The sequence below is a fragment of the Rhododendron vialii genome, chromosome 4a, assembly GCF_030253575.1.
Source record: "Rhododendron vialii isolate Sample 1 chromosome 4a, ASM3025357v1".
NCBI lineage: Eukaryota > Viridiplantae > Streptophyta > Magnoliopsida > Ericales > Ericaceae > Rhododendron > Rhododendron vialii.
In genome coordinates, this window is record NC_080560.1 from 12,805,283 (window position 1) to 12,822,639 (window position 17,357).

Here is a 17,357-nt window from a genome sequence, read left to right on the forward strand (position 1 = left end):
GCTTTCTTGAGTTCTTCAACTCCCAATTCCAACTAAACTTGAAATCAATCTACTAGAGCAGCAAGAAATATGAATTTCACACTAAGAACTTGGAATTCATACCTCCTTGAATTTCAATCAGCAAAGCTAGGATTTTTTTCCTTCTAGCTTGGTTTTCCCCTTCCTCTTTCTCCTCTTCCTGTTCCTATTCGGCTCTCTCTCTCTCTCTCTCTTAGAGATGAATGAAGCTGTGGAATTCTCATGAGGAATACACGTACGTCTTTTTCCTTTTCTTTTCTCTTCTTAGGAAAATTATCAAGTGTGTAAGTAACCATGTGCTATATGTATTCCAACCTAACTTAGCAAATAAGATTAAGTCTATAACCACATAGTTAATAGAAGCACAACAATTATCCATGTATTAAGCATAATTAAAATGAGGGTTATTACAAATACATAGAAATATTAGACATCCACCTACTTAATACCCAATTCTAGGGTTTCCTTGACCTTTTCTCCAAAAAGTATAGGCTTTTCTTAACTTTGCATCAATCAACCGAAAAATAAAATCCATATTTGGCCAAGTTGGACGGCATGTTTGCCTCTAAACACAACTTCCAGATTATAGATAATCATCATTTCGTTGGTCAAAACAATGTCAATGTCCATTGTTTTCCCAAAATCACACCTAGTAGTACTTATCCTTGTCCACATATTTCCTACATTCTTATCAACTGTACAACTATTGTCCTTTGGAATTAATTTGTTTTCAACTTACAAATGTTACAAACTTTGATACATAGGTTTGCAGATAACATAAACAAGCATTGAAATAGTAGTAATGTCATCACAACAACTTGATAGTATCAATCAAAAGTTACACTAGGGAAGAAAAGGAAATAAATCGCATTCAACGAATGCCCATCAATGAATGGCATCAGTTTTATTTGTACCAAAGCTAGTAAAGAGTTTCCATCACACTAATCCTGCGCAAAGGCCAAAGGGACGTATGAGAATTGGAACAAAGAGTTAAACTTAACAGCCTCAACAGTTACACATACAGTTCATAGATCAGAGTTTTCAGAAAGGAAAAAATCTAGTGCTACAGCACACAAACAAATGACCTGAACACAATAACAAAAAGGCCACTCTCTCATACAATGAAAAAAAGCCAATTTGCTTACAAACACAGACACATGGACGAAATGAGAGAAGAGAAAAGAGAGAAAACTGCAAAAAAATTGAAACACCCAAAATATATATGTACCAGATGCGGACGTCCCTTGGTCAAGGAGAAGAGATTGCTTCTTCTTCGGTGGAATGGAGAGAGGATTGTAGCTTACAGAGAGATGAAGTGAGAGAGGAAGTAGAGGTGAGGGAGAACGGTTGTTGCAGCAAGAGACCAGAGGCGGAACCCTCTCATGTTCTTCTCTCCTCTTCAGCAGCGTACGAAGGAAGGAATGAGAGAACAGTGGGGCTGGGATTTCAAATTGGGAAAATTAAGGGTTTCTTTCATCTGGGGCATATTGGTCATTCTAGGTTGCCCTCTCCATGTATGGGGAATTATATTTCTCCTTCCCATCACACAAGAATTCCCAAAAACTGATCCATGAGGTGGGCAATATTTGCCCCTCCTTCCACTGATTGGCAATTTCCCCTAAAAGTATCCTACGTACGTATACTGATGCAGGAGAAAAAAAAAAATTCATATCTTGCTAAGCATACAAAAGAAATAAAAAGGTATAAAATATACACTTGCTAGTACTCCTCAATTCATCAAATTAATTAATGTGCATGGTTCTAAAGCAGCAATGTGAATTTTGAAGTACCCATGACGTACAACATAAGTTGGGTTTGAGTTCAAACATTCAGATGTATATATAGTTTGGGATGAATTCAACAAAGTTTGGTTAATTAATTATTGCCTAATTAAACTAGCTAGAGATCGATGTTTCCTTGTGATAAATAGTACTCCCACTACATTTGGGCCGGTCCTGCGTGCTCCCACCACTATATGAGAGAGAGAGAGAGAGATATTTCTCTTCTTTCCATCTAATTGACTGACTGACTAGACAGCTGATGTTTTCAATGAAAAAGTTTTTTTTTTTCAAACGAAAGTAATTTCAAATTCAAATATAATGAAAATAAAAAATTTTTTTAAATTTTTTTTTTCACCGTTTAAAAGATCTTAATGAGATTTATCAAACAAGATTCATATTAGTAAGAAAATTATTTGTGTAAATACATGATTTTTTTATCTTAAAATTACCTTCTTTTTTTTTTCTAAAAGTTCTTTTTCTGAGAAATCGGAACACTCCCTAATTTCGGTTTCACCGCTCCAAACTCTGGTTGGGTCGGGGCCCGGGGGATAGGGTTGGTGATTGCCACAAAAGTAGAGTACCTACTACTGTAGCATATCTTTAAGGCAAATTCTAACAGGCGCCATACAGTGCCTTAGAGCATCCACAGTGGAATAATCAAAAGTTGTCACACTATTTTTTGGTTATTCATTTAAGGGGTTGCTAAGATTAGCAATGTAGAGGTCCACAATGGTACAATCAAAATTGAATAACCAAAACTTGTCACATTACCTTTTTAACTTATAAAAATCTAGAAATTGTGACATCGAAAATAATTTTTTTAAATAATTTTCAAACTAATAAAAATAGGTTATTAGAAAAAGAGAAAATAGTTTTTGGAAAGTTTTGATTTAAAAAATAATAATTTTCGGGAAAGAGTAAAAAAAAAAACAGTTTTTTTTTTTTTCAAAAGAACAGTTTTTAAAAAAAAGTTTTAATAAAAAAACTGTTTGAAATAAAACTGTTAAAAAAATGGGAAAAACTGTTTTAATAAAAAAGGTGTAAAAAAACTGTTTTTTACAAAAAAATAAAAACTGTTTTTAAAAGTATTTTTGTTATAAATATGTTGAAAATGGAAGAAAGAAGGTTTTTGTCTAATAATGGTGTGCTTGATTGAGGAAATATGAAAACAGTTAAATTTGATAATAGGCAAAAGGTTGGTAGTTTTGATTACCCAATAGCCAAAATTTGATTAGTTGCTAAAATATTTCTAAGTTTGGTTATTTCAATGTGAGCTCTTTTTGAGCAAATATTATTAACTTTATAAATTTTTTTGTTTTGATTATACCACTGTGGATGTTCTTATATGTGAGTCCCGAATGCCAACTTTCATGAGTAGTACCGGTGGAACTTAAGGCAAATCACTGACAATGACAAATATTATACTCCCTCCGTCCCTTTATTATAATCCAGTATTTCATTTTGGGCTGTCCCTTAATAAGTGTCCATTTGGTAAAGTTAGTGGGTAAAAGTTGGTACATTGTCTATTTTGTCCCTAAAAGTAAATTCCATTTTGAAAAGTTAGGGTGTAAAAATTGTAATGATGATGGATAAGTAGGGAAAGTAAAGGAAAAAGTTGATGTGAAAGGTATAATGATGATGTTTTTTTAATAAATTGGAGTTACGAAGTAGGACATTTAAAAAGGAACGAAAGAAGTAATATTTTTGGGTTACTTTACACTTTTGACCTTAGCAATAACAAAATTAACGTAACTGCCATCTATTTTATCTTTTTCTACCGGCGTCCCCCGTTTCCCTTTCCTAAAACACACCCGGTCCAGTAAAATGTTTTGATTTTTTTGGCATCTTTTGTTTGGGCGTAATTTTTTGGTGTTTGGTTGTGAAAAAATAAAATAATTAAATAATTATTATTTTTCGAACTTAGCTTCGCACAAATAATTACGTTATTTCACTAAGCCTCTTAATAGGACCAATCTTATCCACCTATGACTTAACCATGTGTTTTCTCATCAAAGACTTGTGGTGTTTTTTTATTTTTTTTAGGTGTTTCTGTAACCGCTCCAATATAAATATATGCATACATATATCATTTTAAACTATCAACAAAACACTGAAAAATAGAAGTGATTTTTTTTTTTGCAAAATCATTTTACATAGAAAAACTTTTACATAAGTCCCACAAACATGGTCGAAACCTATCATTTTGTTTAAAATATTAGTCTTTATAAAACATTAGTTCAACCCGATATCGGTAAGGGCTTGTACAAAACATCTCATTTTATTCTGGAATTTAGGTCGGAATATTTGAGATTCGTCTCGGGTTCCATAAACATAATTCGAGCCGCTCATTTTGTTCAAAATATGTTGTTTGTGGTCCCTGTAAAATATCAGTTCAACTTGATATCAGTAAGAGTGTCTACTAAATATTCAATTTTCCTAAACAATATATTTTGAACAAAATGAACGACTCTAATTATAGTTATGGAATCCAAAATCCAAGACAAATCCCAAAGGTGTACGTACTCGAGTGCAATTTTGTTCACTCTCTTTGTTCACTTTTCTTGAAAGAGGATGAACATTACTTTTTTTACTATTGGTTGAAATGGCCGGTATGGATCCTATCACAAAGTGATATCATACTTACTATGCAATACATTTTTTGGTAAGTATGATATCACCTTATTGTGGGATCTACACTATTTCAACAAATAGGAATGAGGGTATTGTTCATTCTCTTAAGTGGAGGGTGAACAAAACTCAACTCCATTTTAACCAATAAGAAGAAAGATAATATTCATCCTCTTTTAAGGGGTGAACAAAACTCAACTCTGTGTGTAGCAAGCCTGATAGCAAAGTTGAGTACTGTATTATTTTACCACCGTCCGTCGTCCGTGTGTTTGCTCGGGAAGCGGGGGGGCTGCTGTCCCATTGGGACAGCAGCGTGCTGCTGGGCCCATTTTTTGGGCCCACTCCGGTCTCGCTCCGATGATCGGAATCGTTCATTTTGTAGAGTTCATCGAGTAGAACAACTATGAAAAAAATCAGCTTAATTGGATATCATTAATTGCTTGATCGGAACCTTTTTATCTTGAAAAGAATAGATCCGAAATACTGGATCAAATCCACTGTAACTCATGGACCAAGAGTTATATGGGCTCCGATCAGGCACTTAATGATATCCAATTAAGCTGATTTTTTTCATAATTGTTCTACTCGACGAGCTCTACAAAGTGAACGATTCCGATCATCGGAGTGAGATCAGAGTGGCCCAAAAAGTGGGTTCAGCAGCACGCTGCTGTCCCCTTGGGGACAGCAGCCCCTCTTCCGTTTGGTGGAACCATTATGCTTTTGGCCTTTGAGGGATAACATGGTCATTTATGGAGTGGAGGACAGTAATGACACAAGTGTCTGAAAAGGTATCAGTGACTAAAGTGAAACTTTGCATAGAATTCCTTCTCAAACGGGCGCAATAGTGCGGTTGTTAGAAGGACCCATAATGTAAATGTAAAATAATTTTTGATTTTTTTGTACTATTCAAAAGATCTAAATGAGATTATCAAACAAGATCCATATTACTAGAAAAATTATTTGCGTAAACACATTATTTTTGAATTTGAAATTGCCTTCTTAAAAAATAAGTATTGAAAGGAAGTTCTTGAACGGAAAGAGTACTTTACCGGAATAGCATAGAATAAATAAAACCAATGTTAATTACATAAAGAATGCACTATATAATTGCTAGATAAGTATCGATAAATTCCGTTTGCAAAGGACTAGAGGTGCAGCACAAGCTCGAGACACGACCGATGAGAGTGAGAACCATCACGGCAACTGGCAATAAAACCCACATAACTGCAGAGATTGTTCTACCAGTACATAAACTGGTGAAGTTTGGTCGATGACCTAGCTAGTTTAACTGAATCTATACACTCCAGACAACGATACGTCGATAACTACAAGGCTTATAACTCAGATTGAGACCACAAGTGTCAAAGAAACTAGGTACTTTCCTTTATAAACTATCATACTTTTTGTAGTGGGCTGAAATATCCGTAGGATAAGGGCCGGCCTCGGGATAAGCCCCGCAAGCCCTCGGTCTTGGGCAATCCCCGGTCTGGGACAACCAAAAAAATAAAAAAATTTAAGTGTATATGTATATATATATATATAAACGTTTCCCATATTTGCACAGGCGGTAGCCTTTGGTGCAGTGGTCACGCAAGCCGCTAAAATCCCACGTGAACTGAGTTTGATTCTTGCTGGCCCCTTCCGCTCAAGTTAAAATTTTCTCTCTACTTTTGATTCCTAGCCTTTCCACGCCCCTTTTTTTTTTGTCCCCACTTTTTTTTTTTTTTTTATCCGCTTTTTTTCCCACTTTTGATCTACCTCTTTTTGTTTTTCCTCCCAATGCATAATATTGCGAAAATCAAATTACTTTATTGAAAATTTCCGATTTAACAAACACAAAAATAATGTATGAGTGATATGTTCTTACATTTGATTAAAAAAAGTCACAAATCGAGCAAGCTAACACATTTTTATTTTTACCTTCAAACTACAATTTGCAAGAAAGATTAAAAAGATTGGCTATGATCTCAATTGAAAATGAGACGCCATTCTACTAAAAGCATTTTTAGACATTTAGGTCTTTTTTAACTTTTTACGTTTTTCGAAACAAGTCATTCTCTTTACATATATCAACTAAAAAGCCCAAAAATAAAAAATTAGCGAAACGGGTCCCGAGTTATTAGATAAGTAAAGTACAATAACTGAATTGAAATTTTTGCTTCAAAAAATGTAAAAAGAATTTATTTTCTTTGAATCAGATCGTACTAATCACAAAACACTTTAACCGGGGTTTATATTTTGATGTTGATTTTTTTATACTATTCAAGCTAAAATAACAATGTAATTTTGAATTTTTTTTGGGTACTTTTATATAGTATATATACGTAGTATTTTTTTGGTTTGACTTAATTGTAAATGGGCAACAAAACATAAGGTTGGGCTAGGGCAACCCAAATATCGAGGCCGGCACTGCGTAGGATCAAGGGGATCAAAAGGGTTACGTTATTAAGGATCCATCGTTCAGTTATCTCAATTTATCTGTAAGTCAAGACACCTCTTGATACGTCACCTCAGGTTTCTCCCGAAGGACAAGCAGATCCTGGGCATCTTACCGAGCTTCAGTGTGGTTCTCCGAACGTTGTAAAACTCGTTCCATTCGGCAGTTATCTTTATCGTTCGGTGTAACCTTCTATTAATGGATCTATCTTTGTTCAACAAGGACTTTGTTTGGAGCTGTGCCGTTTGGTCCTTTACGTTCGGAGACCGCTGTTCTGGAACCTTCTAGAAGCTTCCAATGATACGTGAGTTGTCTTCTTTGATAACCGAAGTGACATCTCTATTTGATGTGACTTATCTGACACTAACCAACGCGGCTCTGCAATCCCCAAGAAGCGACGTTTATTAAATGCCTTTGACACGTACCGTCATCCGAACGTGGCAAAGCACGTGGGTTGCAGAACCAGCTTGTTCAGCACTCTACATCTTAATTGCCTATAAATAGAAGTGTCCCCTTCTAGGGCAAGCACCGGATTTTTCTCTCAACTACTCTCTTCTCTCTCCTAGCAAATTTCTCACTAAAACTTCTTTCCTTCATCTTCACTTACTAACTAGTTCGTCGGAGTTTCTTCCCGAAGGAACACCCCCCTCCAGTTCTGTAGGTACACGAAGATTAGCGTTGCACCTCCACGATTCATCAAACAGAGAAAGAGATTCAAGAAGGTCGCGGTAAAATCAGCCCCACACTTTTGTGCCACATGAGCAAGGAAGTTCAATGTTTCATCAAAATAAAAACGTGCCACATGGGAAATTGGATGGACAGTAAATGCCATGTACGGTAGTATTCAGTAAATGAAACAGGAAGAGTATTGTTTGGTTCATTGAGTTTTTACAGTGAACTAGCTAGCTAGATTTAAATCTCATTTGATTCTTGAATGAAACTCTATATTAGTAAAATATAGATTATTTAGGCAAATACACATCTCAGTAATTAGCACAGATCTGATTGACTTGAACAACCATCGAACCAAACTTGGGCAAAAATTTAACTAGTCTGGAATTTCGAAATAAAAAGATGGTATGGAATTGAAAAGAGTTAAAGAAGACCATTGTTAGCTTCGAACACAAATTTTGTATTAGCAGTTAGAATTTGAGACCGAGAAATACCCAAGATAACCCCAAAGGTTGCTTCGATGGTCAAGGCCTGGGATTTTGAGTTTGTTCCATCCTAAATTTCAGATTCAAAGGTGCTATCAACTCTCTTGACACTGGTCCATAAAAGACTTTTTCCCGGCTTCCGCTAGTGGATAGTGGAACAAGCCCCCCAATGATTAGTTGAGGTGTGCGAAAGTTGGCTCGAACACATTAAGATATCAAAAAAAAATAAAAAATGTACCCCCAGAGAGAACACCATTCATAACTAGGCTTGATCATAAGCATTAACGATCCTGAAGGCACCAATTTTCAGTGGTATACTTCCTAAAGATGTCTAGTACAGTATGTTCTATCCCAGCTATCAGCATGTAGTATTCTTTGATCCGAAACCAAACCCAGAAACTGCTCAGAACTTCATTAGAAGCATCAAATAGGCCTGTTAATGAACCAGATTCGATTCGGATCCGATCCGAATCCAATAATGCTCAGTACTTCATTAGAAGCATCAAATAGGCCTGTTAATGGACCAGATTCAATTCGGATCCGATCCGAATCCAATAATGCCGATCCAATAATTCGATAATCCAAATACGGATCGGATCGGGTTCAGATTGGATCGGATTAAATCCGTTATCAATCCGATCCGAACTTTGTTTTTTAAATTTTTTTAAAGAAAATTGTACATTTTTTATTTTGAAAAAAAAAGTTTAAGTTGTTGTATTTTTATTTTAAAATTTTAAAATTGTATTTTTTTTTTTTAAAAAAAAAATTTGTTAAAATTTTTGAAGTAAAAATGTTTTCGGATTAGATTCTGATTACCACTATTAGATTCAAGTCTTATCGGATTCGGATCAGAATTACCACTATCAGATTCAAGTCTTATCGGATTCGAATTTGTCGGATCCGGATCAGATTCGGCTCATTAACAGGCCTAGCAGCGAGGATGCAAGCCCTGAATTGAAAGGCCCTTGCAATTGAGCACTCTATTTCGCAAATTTATTATGCCTTGGAAAATCGCACTTCACGCAATTGCAGTAAAATTGAAGAGTGCAATGACCAACCAAAACACCTAACCTGATACATTTTTCGTATTCAGCTACTATGAAGTATTTGAAAGTCACTTTTGGAGAGTGAGAATCTTTTTGTAAGTAATGATTGAAAATATGGGTAATGATTGGAGATAAATAGAAAGAGATGAGAAAGTAATAATTGGAAAAATAGGGTCATGATTGAATAAAGAAATAAGATAATAATTGAAAACTAAACTAAAACTAAACGGTGAACCGAACAAAGCCAAAGAAATTACAGTTTCTTTCTATTTTCATGATGCTTCAATTTTTATTATTTTAGCAAAGAATAACAAAAATTTCTAAAATACATGGCTTTAAATTAAGGTTATATGTCATCCAAAAGTTCGGAAAAAATCCTTGGAGTAAAAAGATATATATTTTGGCTAAAACTCATTAACATAGTTTCTTAGCCAAACCATCTTTTTTCTCCAACCAAATTTTTTCTGGACCTTTGGATCTTCTAAAACAAATTTGTGATTAAAATATTACAATTTTCATGGTATTAAAAAATTATGTGGTATAAAGAAGCTTGTTTCTAATTGATGCCAGTTTAAATTAGCAGTACACACATGTCGAAAGTACTCTATTTTTCATAAAAGGATTTTACGGCTACATGATTTACCCTTCTTTTTTTTTTCCCGATAATGATATTTATGACTAGGATGTTCTAATAAAATCTAATTTAATTTATAAAACAACAAAATCATATTTGAAAAAAACAGTGATGGGTTCATCGGTAACAAATACCTTAATTTTGCCGGAATTATATTTTCACAACTTCAATAAAACTAGGAATCTAAAACTAGAAATTTAAATCTTCTAAAAAAATAGGCAAAATATTATAATTTTTAACTTGGTTTTCACAAAAAATTAGAGATAAAATGAAGTAAACTTTCATTTTTTGGGACAACTAAATTAAATTCTAAAATAACTATTGCATTAACTCCAATAACATAACTAAATTATAACTTAAATTATATGCTTAGCAGAGAGAGATAGAGACCTAGGGGAAGTATCTACTATTATTAGAAACCTCAAGGGAGGTCAATAAAAGGGTAAAAATGTCCATTCATGTGATTTGTTAACGTCTGTTAGCCAACAAGTTTGATAGGGGAGGTAACTGCAATTTTAAAAACGTGAGGGGATGTGTCTTTCATTGTCAGAAACCTCAGAGGAGGTAGGTGAAATTTTCCCTTAGATGAATGTAAACTCATGAAAAGTAGAAGATTTTATCCCATGATCCAAGATTCTTCAAATGAACAATCCAAATCAATGGTATTTCCAAGTAGTTTCATAATAGCTGAAACTTCATCCAAAAGTGCATATATTTCAACACATCGCGGATGCAATCTATCCTCTACACTAAACTTATGAATTCGTCCTCCCTCTTCGATGAAACTATACCCGGCTGCCTTTGTTATCCTTCCGTCTTTCATCATCTTCCGTAGCTTTGCAACTCCATTCCATTTCCCTGCTGATGCATAAATATTGGAGAGGATAACATAGTTTCCTGGATTCCATGGCTCAAGCTTAAAGAGTGATTCTGCTGCTTTCTCTGCCAATTCAACATGGTGATAGAAACTGCACGCCCCCAACAGAGCTCCCCATACTACAGAATCCGGCTGCATTGGCATACTTTGTATAAGATCATAAGCTTCATGTGATTCTCCTGCTCGACCTAGAAGATCAACCATGCATCCATAATGTTCTAATTTAGGAATGATCGAGAAGTTTTGTTCCATCAATTGGAAAAGCTCTCGTCCTCTAACTACCATGCCTCCATGAGTGCATGCCAAGAGAACTCCCACGAATGTAACATTATCTGGTGCAATTCCTTCCCTCTGGTAGTAGAAATCACACAATGAAGACAAACATGTTAGCGAGAATCTAAGAATCTATATGATAAGCAATCAGGCAATGCTATACAAACAAAAAATTTATACAGAATGAGGCGACTCATTATTTTAGACCCATCGTTTGATGTCATAATTAATAAAATGGCACAGCTGAATGAAGTACGTTCTGTTCACGCTTGTTAAGAGAGGGTTAACAATACCATCACTCTCATTACTTAAAAACTGTGCAGGCCCAACGGAATCAATACACGTTTTGATGTGTATGGGAATACTTTTTAACGAGATCCAGACATTTTCAACTAACAAAGTGAGGATGCAATTCTCACATAGGACTTCGGTATGAAAATATTATTTGTAGATGATTTTCCTATTGATTATGAACCAGAGAGCAACTCACCAGCATGTCTTGGAAGAGTTGAAGAGCCTCATTGCATTTTCCATGGACAGCTAAACCCATGATCATAGAATTCCAGGAGCACACATCTCTATTGAGACCAATCTCATCAAAAACACGTTTTGCCATATCAATGCTCCCACACCTGGAGTACATCTCCAAGATAGCATTGCACACAAACATATTACCAAAGTATCCTTTCTTCCTTGAATAAACATCAATCCTCTGCCCAATCTTCAATGCCCCAAGATTTGCACAGGCCGGAAGAACACTGGCTATAGTCACTTCATTTGGCCTCACTCCTTTTGCTCTCTCCATTTCCAAAAATGTATCAAGGGCTTTTTGGTACTGCCCATGCTGTGAATACCCAGATATCATTGTTGTCCATGATATCACATTCCTAGAAGGCATTGCTGCGAACAATTCGTACGCCCCCTCCATATCTCCACACCTTGCATAACCAGCGATTACCGAATTCCACGCAGGCACATCTTTCACTGTCATCTCATTAAATAACTGGCAGGCCGATGCCAATAAACCCAGTTTAGCATACATGTCAACCAGAGCCGTAAGTGCAAAAATATCAAATTCGAAACCTGATTTGACAAAATGGGAGTGGAGTGTTTGGCCGTGACAAGGGGAGGAAAGGGAAGCGCAGACAGCGAAGAGGAAAGTGAAGGAGTACTGGTCTGGCGAGCAGCCGCGAAAGCACATTTGGGTGTAGAGGGACAAGCACGGGTGGTAAGGGCCATGAGAAGAGTAAGCCTGAATGAGCTTGTTGTAGTGAAAGACGGTTGGGTTAGGAATAAGATCGAACAGGTGGTGGGCATATGGGATGTTTGGAATTTCAAGGAGTTTCGTGAAGAGGAATTTTGTGAAGTCTATGTCTTTTCTGAGAGAGCGGGCATGGATTTGCTTTAGTTGGTTCATAACAATTTCGCTCCGCTGCTAATGGTTTTGTCACGCCCTCGGTTTTCAACTAAACTAATAATATATTTTCTACAAACAAAAGTCTCTCTCAACTATATTTACTCTTAAATGTCATGTAAATCCAAACAACGAATCAAAGTCGCTTCTTCTTCTCTCTAAATTTTTTTTTTTTTTTACATGAAGTCTCCCAAACATCTTCCACAAAAAAAAAGGGGCTTAACAATAATCAAGGAGAGGAGTTTAGACATAACTTTACATATGTTCTAACCAAAAAATACAACCTTCAATTGCGAGTAAAGTACACAACATGAATTAGACTAGATGATAAACACCTCCTTAATGATTCCAATGAAGCTCTCAAGAGACGTCTCAATGTGCACTCCATGCAATCCAAGCTAAGTGCCATGGCGAGTACCTGAAAAGATAGGGTGAGCTACACTAGCTCGTAGAGATATCCATACCTAAATTATATGCAGAAGTGAAGACAGATCCCAAGGAAAAATATTTTCCAAAAGCATATTTGTTTTGTCAAAAAGTAGAACTCAAAATACCATACTCACGCTGGAAAATATTTGACTCCATTTCTCAAACACTGACACTCTCACCCACACACACCAATATTCTTAAAAATCTCAGCTTACCGTTACGGCGTTACCCAAATTAATCCCTGCTTTTTCATTTCCATTTCAAAGACCTAAAGATTAATCTAAGTTCTTTAATAAATAGCATCATTTTTCTTGTCTTAAATAACTAGCCAACCTCTCACCAAAAATATACACTACGCAGGTAGAGTCAAAATATGAAATAACCATAACACATCGAATAATACCACACCTCGACAATAAGGAGACTCACCTATAAACCCCAAATCAAATTCCAAATCTCAAGTTAACTTCAAGCCAAAAACCCTTCACCTTAAGGTTTCCTTTATAAATCTAACGTGAAAATACCCTATATGTAACTCCCACAATGCATCACACCACAAGCTACCAAATATACACTAACAGAGAATAAGTTGCCCACCGCAAATCAGGAGAACAAGCCACAATGATTTGGAGGTCTAAAAGAAGAAATATAAAACATGTATTGACATACTAGACGATCCAAGGTGACAACTCAAGTTCAAGTTCTGTGTTTCTTATACGCATATTCCACTTTGCCTCAAATTCACATCATCGATTTTCAAAACCAATTTCCCTTTCTTTTCTTTTTCTTTTTGAAAACACCAATAACCCAGCCATTAGAAACATACCACCAAAGTAGAACCATAACTTGCCTTCAGATAGGAATTTGCAAATTGCCATACACATTAAAACTTAACATCTTGATGCAGAAGGATTCATAGCATAACGTAACAAATAAACGACGAATTCCCAATCACTTATGTCATGTGATTAATCTCATTCATTCACTTTCTGTGCTTTAAATCTTATAAGCATGTTTTGATTTCATTTCCGGGCATTAAGAACCCCGTGCGTCCTGTGTTCATTTCGGCATCACACCTTTCGGTTTATCCGCGGCTTTCTTGTGCACTTCCGGACATTAAGGACCCCGTGCGTCCTATGTTCATTAAATTCCGGGCTTTTAGGACCCCCGTGCGTCCACTAAATCCTTTCATTCAATTCCGGACTTTTCAGACACTCGTGCGTCCACTAAAATCCTTTCATTCAAAGTCTAATTTGCAAATACCTATAAAGATCCACATCTATGTAGTACCCCTCAATGGTTGACAACCAGGCACTCATGCCAAATGATTCACCAAATCCTGTTTTTAACTCACTGCAAGCCCAAATACTTAATCTCATGGAAAGACATCAAATAATTTACACATCGCGTCAAACATTCTACAACTTAATTTATCATCGATCGTATCATCCATCTAATCCATTTTCTATTCCAATCGTTTACAAGTATTTTAACCCTTATGCTCACTAGTTCTCATATCCCTATAATTAATCATTCACACTTCAAGTTCTAACTATATCCGATCAAATAACATAAATTTAAGAACGACATTTAAACCATTGAGAAGTAGGCTTCTTCTTCTTCGATCCAAAGGTCATACATCAAAAAGAAACGGAGTTCTGGTAACCTTACTACGGCTTTTCGATTATGGCTCAACGTAACCATGAAACTGGTGCAAAGGCAGAATTTGGGTCAACTTTGGATGCAAATCTATTTTCGCTCGGACATACCCATAATGCATGGGATGTATCGTTGGAAAGCTATATGTGTCTAGTTTCTAACAAAACAAACGGTGCGTCATTTCGAGTCCCGAGCTAGGAGTTTTGGCCATTTTACCAAAGTCCGCCGGTGCTGTCAGATTCTACGCGGGAATAAGTAAAAATTGATTGAAAAATCATAACTCTTCCATCTTAAACCCAAAAACATTGAAACCAATGCCAAAAGTTGCACCCCTACAAGCCCTAAACTCAGTAAAAATTCCAGGTTCAGAAGCGAGAGGAGGTTAACCCAACAATCAAAAGAAAAATCGATTCTCAACCATTTTCGCACCAGTCAACCAACCCTGCTTTAGAAATTCACCAAAAATTGTATACTTAACCAAATTACTTGATTCCAACGCCAATCTCTTCTTAACTTAAATATGCAGCTCCTGTAAAAGACCCAGAGCCAGCCAAATTGTTCATCATGCCCAGAACGTTAAAAGAAGACAGCCACGCACAGATTCGCACATACAGCAAACAGCCAGTATTCAAAAATCCATAACTAATTGTCTGATTATCGGTTTTGCATGATCTAGGTACCGAAATCTTCCTATTGAAACGTACTTTAACAGTTATGAAGACACCAAAAATTGATTCCTAGCAGAAGGGCCCCAAAAAGACAGATTACCAGAACCCATGAAATTTTCAGCATACACTAAATTTATTCAAGACTCAAAATAGATGATCAAACTTAATCCTTGCACATCAAACCAACACTTAACACATATAAAGAAGGCAGGAGATCCCTACCTCGAAGGTTAGAAGCATGCCCGAACATGGAAGAAACTTCAAAGTGCTCCGATCATGAATTTTCTTGGATGGATAGGAAGCTCTCGTCGTGTAGAACAACTTTTGTACTTGGGATTTTCAAAAATCTCACTCTTAGTAGATGAAATCGAAGAGAAGGTGAGAGAGGTGAGAGCCGAGAGAGGGAGAGAGATGCCGGACAAGAAAAAGAAAAGGGAAAGTGATTTCCTGCCACATTTTTTTTTACTTATATAGCACTAATAACACTTACACCCTTTCACTCCTATTGTGTTACGTCAACTCCCACAACTTACAAGTCATCTCACATTGACCCAACTCATATCTACCTCATATTTCACATTTCATAGTATAATCTCGCATTAAAATTATTAAAATAAATACGGGTCTCTACGGGTTTCCTTCAGAAACTCACGAAACCACGGACGCTTGCACAGACACTTGTAGCAAAAAAGTGATTTTGCTTTTGATGGGATTTTCCTGATTTGAATATGTTTTTAGGTGGAACTTCTAGTTTTCCGACCACGTCTATCAGATGATTTCAGATTTGGAACTTCTAGTTTTCCGCCCCACCCAAATGTTTGGTTGCTAAGCCTGATCCCAAACTTGACCCGTTCCGCTTTTTCTAAAAACTTTTTTTTTCAAAAAGAAGGTAATTTCAAACTTAAATATAACGAAAATAAAAAATAATTTTTCAATTTTTTTGCACCGTTTAAAAGATCTCAATGAGATCTATCAAACAAGATTCATATTGATAGAAAAATTATTTGTGTAAACATATGATTTTTGACCTTGAAATTTACCTTTCTTTTCAAAAACCCACTTTTAACAAAAGTGGAACGGGCTTTACTCCATTATTCAGTGTCCAATGTCCATTCAGTGTACGTAGCACAATTTTACGAGTGATGTAGAAATACTTGCCAGGCCTGACCCCAAAGGGCCCAAACCCAAAACGAACAGGGGAGCTTCCTTTAGTTCCTTACAAAGATAAAGGGTGTTCCACTTTTATAAAAAAATCTTTTTTTTTTTAACGGAGGTAATTTCAAACTCAAATATAATGCAAATGAAAAATATTTTTTCAATTTTTTTTTGCACCGTTTAAAAGATCTTAATGAGATCTATCAAACAAGATCCATATTAGTAGAAAAAATTATTTGCGTAAACACATAATTTTTGAACTTGAAAAAATTTCTTTTTCTAAAAATACTTTTTACTATTCATTTGGAACACCAAGTCTATATACAGTGTCCTTTCAAGTATGTAGCACGGTTGTAAAAGATACCCTGTTTCGGAAAAATTATTCTCTGTCCTACCGACATTTTCCACGTGGTATGGAAGAGACAAGAGAGCAAAGAAGAAGGGAGAAAAAAAACAAAGGAGCCATGTTGCACTGAGCGTGTTTAGTGACAAGTAATAAGTAGGGGGGAACTAATTTTTTATTTTTTGCACACACTATTTCGGTTATCGAACCAACTTATTTGATTTTTACTTAATCTATTTAATTTTAAGTGTTGAATTAAGTTATCAAACAATCCCTAAGTGTTTATTAGTGTCATTTAATCGTTAGTAAGGTTATTAAGTCGTTCAACGAGTCTATCTAGTTTTTTTTTAGGCAAAGTCTTTATTTTCATTTAAACTTTAGCTTTGAAATTCTAAGTTTTTTTTTTTTTTTTAATGCTTGGAGGGATGTTCCAAGTTATCCATTTAAAACCTAGCTTTGAAATTATAAGGTTTTTTTTTTAATGCTGGGAGGAATGTTTCAAGTTATCTATTTAAACCTATGTGGTAAATGAAAAGAATAGTTTTGAGTGTTTGAGTTCAATATTCTCTAGCACATGAGAAGATTAGTTCTTCTCGTTAACTCGTATCCTTCGACCTTACCAATCTTTGGATATATATTAGGTATATCCCATCGGAAATATGGTGTGTTGTGTTTATTTCATGTTCTATCTTACTTATTTCCGTAACTAGTGGTACCTAGGCCAGGGATCGAGTTGTTCATAAGGGCTCAGACACGACACTTAGCCAGGGGATTCTTTAGTTCTTCTTGTTAACTCGTATCATTTGGTGAATTTTGATAGGTGGTGTGTTTCTTTGAG

The 17,357-nt window shown here is 35.7% G+C and overlaps 1 protein-coding gene across 1 annotated transcript; it reads right to left on the reverse strand.

Annotated features, from left to right (window-relative positions):
* Window positions 1–10,298: 10,298 nt before the first annotated feature.
* On the reverse strand, window positions 10,299–15,461 carry LOC131324401 (pentatricopeptide repeat-containing protein At5g08510-like). Its single transcript, XM_058356354.1, has 3 exons — window positions 15,244–15,461; window positions 11,342–12,729; window positions 10,299–10,929 (listed from the first exon to the last, which is right to left on the reverse strand). Exons 2-3 carry the CDS (start codon window positions 12,266–12,268, stop codon window positions 10,318–10,320), a joined length of 1,539 nt encoding a protein of 512 aa, XP_058212337.1. The 5' UTR covers window positions 12,269–12,729; window positions 15,244–15,461; the 3' UTR covers window positions 10,299–10,317.
* Window positions 15,462–17,357: the final 1,896 nt, after the last annotated feature.